This window comes from Frankliniella occidentalis, unplaced genomic scaffold, assembly GCF_000697945.3.
Source record: "Frankliniella occidentalis isolate FOCC.00 unplaced genomic scaffold, Focc_3.1 Scaffold106, whole genome shotgun sequence".
Lineage (NCBI taxonomy): Eukaryota > Metazoa > Arthropoda > Insecta > Thysanoptera > Thripidae > Frankliniella > Frankliniella occidentalis.
Window position 1 is genome coordinate 941,718 of NW_026267235.1, and position 3,269 is coordinate 944,986.

The 3,269-nt window shown below is 64.7% G+C and overlaps 1 protein-coding gene across 1 annotated transcript; it reads right to left on the reverse strand.

The window, feature by feature from the left end:
• Positions 1–1,413: 1,413 nt before the first annotated feature.
• Positions 1,414–3,257, reverse strand: LOC127749907 (uncharacterized). The gene is made up of 2 exons (XM_052269935.1): positions 3,014–3,257; positions 1,414–2,910 (listed from the first exon to the last, which is right to left on the reverse strand). Exon 2 carries the CDS (start codon positions 2,905–2,907, stop codon positions 1,534–1,536), a length of 1,374 nt encoding a protein of 457 aa, XP_052125895.1. The 5' UTR covers positions 2,908–2,910; positions 3,014–3,257; the 3' UTR covers positions 1,414–1,533.
• Positions 3,258–3,269: the final 12 nt, after the last annotated feature.

Below are 3,269 nucleotides of genomic sequence, written 5' to 3' on the forward strand. Positions count from 1 at the left end.
GCCGTGCGCCCCCCACCTTGTTTGTAATTTGTGAGTACCCTTGGGACGAGTTGTGGCTGCGGCCAAGTTGTGGATGAGAGCGCCTGGTAGGTAGGCGGGCCCGCCATATATACTCGCCGTACACCCCGCACTTTGTTTTTAATTTGTGGATACCCTTGGGACGAGTTGTGGCTGAGGTCCCAGTTGTGGATGAGGGCGCCTGGAGGGTAGGTGGGCCCGCGGAACATACTCGTTGCACGCCCGCGGCCGTACCCAGTGAGTGGGTGACCCTGGGATGAGTTGTGGCTGAGAGCGCCTGGAGGTTAGGCAATCCATTCAAAAGCTGCTCTTCGTGTTTGGGGCTCCCTGGGCCCCATTGCGTTCGTTTTTACGCATCCGGGGCCTTCCGGTTCGTTACGGACTATGTGCAGAGCATGTTCTTACCTTCTGGTTACACCCTGAAGGCTTTGGATTTCATATTACCCGAAAATTGGTGTACTATAGTCGGGTCGGATTAAGCTGACTCTGGCCGCCGGGTTTGTGGCCACAATTTTGTGGCCACAAGTAGGGACGTAGCGCGGCCGCGGTGTACGAATCGAAATAAAACAAAACGGAACCAGCAGTTGAGTACGAACCGCCAAGAGTGTGAGAAGTACAGGATTCGGGTAGGGTAGGGTAAAGACCCCCCTCCCCTGGGAGAGAGGGAGCCGAGGGGAAGGGGAGGGGGGAGGTTAAACAAGGAATCCTTGACAAGGGTAGATCGTATCGTGTCTTGCGAGTTTGTCTTGCGAGTTTGCCACCCGCCCGCACGCAAGAATCAGGTGGTACAGAATAAACTAGATGAAAGGGCCTAGCAGAAGGCCGCGCCCGGCCCCGGCATGCTACCCGGCGAACACCACGGCGTTCTACAGTTACTGTGGACGTGCCCCTTTTACACGCTGCCGACGCTGACTCACCGTCATTTGAAAGTTGAGCTGCTGATGATTTGTGACGGTGCGGTCGATCGGCGACGCCGAGCTGGGAACGGGTGAAATCGGAGAAAAACAGTCGCATCAGCCACAGAGGGCCAGCAGCGGGTCAGCTCGAGTCGTCTGTCAGTGTCAGGCGAACACACCTTCTCCCTCGACGAGCGACCTTCGACTGACGCGACGCGACGAGACGAGACAAGCGTCCCGCGCACAGGGCTGCCCAGTGCCTTCTCTGGCTTTGGCCGGCCGGGCGGCCGCTTCCAGGAAGAGAAAGAACGCGACACCCCTCACCCAGCTCTGCTCCGCTCACCCTGCTTATTGCGCAGCACACAGCCACTCTCCTCACTTTCACTGCCCCCTCACCTCTCATCCGCTACCTCACTCCCCCCTCTCTCCCTCTCCGCGACGAATGATTACAGCTTGCTCCGCTTACACACATGAAAGAAGGGTATTAAAGGACGCAAAATACAAAAAAACACCTTTATAATTCACCTCATTGAAACACATGGCATACAGAGAACACTTGCACAAAGAAAAAGGTCGCCAGGAAACCACTTTGTTTACGTTTACATCGAATTTGAAGCTCTCACAAGGGCACGCGGATCCATAGGCAGTCGGTGGCGTGGGTCCTGGAGCATCGGTCGTCAGGGTCGTGGGAGTAAAGGCCCACCTGCGCGCCGGGGGTCGCGAGGTCCCGCAGCTCCTGGCCGTGGCAGCGCAGGACGCAGGCCGACGCGCAGGAGTTGCGCGCGCAGTACGCCTTGACGGGCGCGAACCGGATGTGGAGCGCGGGGTTGGCCGCCATCACGGCCCGGACCGCCTTGCCGTGGATCCAGGCGTGCGCGCACACGCTGCGCAGCGCGCCCAGGTCGACGGTGCGCAGGGCGGGCGCCGTGGCGGGGCGGATGGCGTGCAGGAGCGCGGCGGGCTGCACGTCCAGCTGCAGGTGGCGGAGCGCGCGGAGACGCGGCAGGGCGCTGACGAGCGGGCGCAGCGGGAAGGGCCGCGCCCACGGCTTGATGACGAGCGTCTCCACGCCCGACCTCCCGCACGCGGCCAGCGCCGGCGCCAGGACCACGTCGGCGCCCGCGTCGTCCAGGTCGACGTACACCAGCTCGACCCTGCGGAGGTGGCCGGAGCGGCGGAAGAGCTCCGCGGCGCCCTCGGCGGCGGCCGTCTGCTGCTCGTGGGTCCGGACGACGATCGCGAGCTCCCTCAGCGACTCGCACGCGGCCACGGCCTCGATCCCCGGCAGGCTGTCGCACGACAGCTCGCAGAGGTTCGGCAGGGCCGCCAGCCGCGCCGCCGTGCGCGACTCGAGCGGCCTGGGGTTGGGGATCGGCCTGCCCACCCGCGGGAGCAGGTGCACGGCGCGGAGGGTGGCGGCGTGCCCCGCCAGGATCGAGTCCACGAAGGTCGCCAGATCCGCCCTGAGGTTGCAGCGGAACTCCCGGAGCGACGGCGCCGGCACGCTGTAGCTCACGATGCCCGGCGGCTTGGTGAGGATGCTGAGCGCTAGGCTCTCCAGGCCGCGCATCGCCGCCAGGTTCTCGAGCAGCACGAACACCGTCTCGCTGTCGGCGAACATCTCGGAGAGATCGAGGCGCTGCAGGCGGCCGAGCTGCTCCTGTCGGCGGATCAGCGCCTCGGCCTGGTAGACGCCGCTGTCGTACTGGGCAGATATCTTGAGCTCGGTCACGGCGCACTTGGAGGCCGGGAAGGCCTCGGCGGGGCAGCGGGCGGGCGGCAGGGAGACGCGCAGCACGGCGAGGCACGGCGCCAGGCGCAGCACCGGGCACACGCACTCGCGGCGCGCGTCCCCGAGGCGTCGGTGCCGCCACGCGTCCCGGTGCAGGGCCAGGACGCCGAGCCGCTTGCACACGAGGCGGCAGGCCAGGAGGTCCGGCACGTCCAGGAACTGCATCGCCATCACCAGCACGTCGTCCGGCAGCTGCTCCATGACCTGCAAGCGGGGCGGTCGGGCGTCAAAAACAGTCGAGAGAGTCGAGATGACAGCCCGTGTGAGATGACAGCCTGGCTGAACACTGAGCTGCGGGCTGACCTACCTCTGACGTGGCGCTGAGCACGGCCGTGGAGTCGGCGACCTTGAGATGCGCGGCGCTGTGGGCCGACCTGCTCCTGGGGATGGGTCACGGTCGCGACTGATGGGAGGTCACCGGCACGCTCGCTTGCTTTGGCCGGCTGCGACAACCTTTCCGCTCGACGAGTACCCTTCGACTGTCGGTCGCATGCGCGTGCAGCGTGCAGGGCGCGTCGCTTGGTGGTGTGTGTGTGGTGTGGAGTGGTGAGGTGGTGGGGGGG

Excerpts from the sequence above, each read along its gene's own strand:
- LOC127749907 (XM_052269935.1), bottom strand. The coding sequence starts at position 2,907 with ATGGAGCAGCTGCCGGACGACGTGCTGGTGATGGCGATGCAGTTCCTG.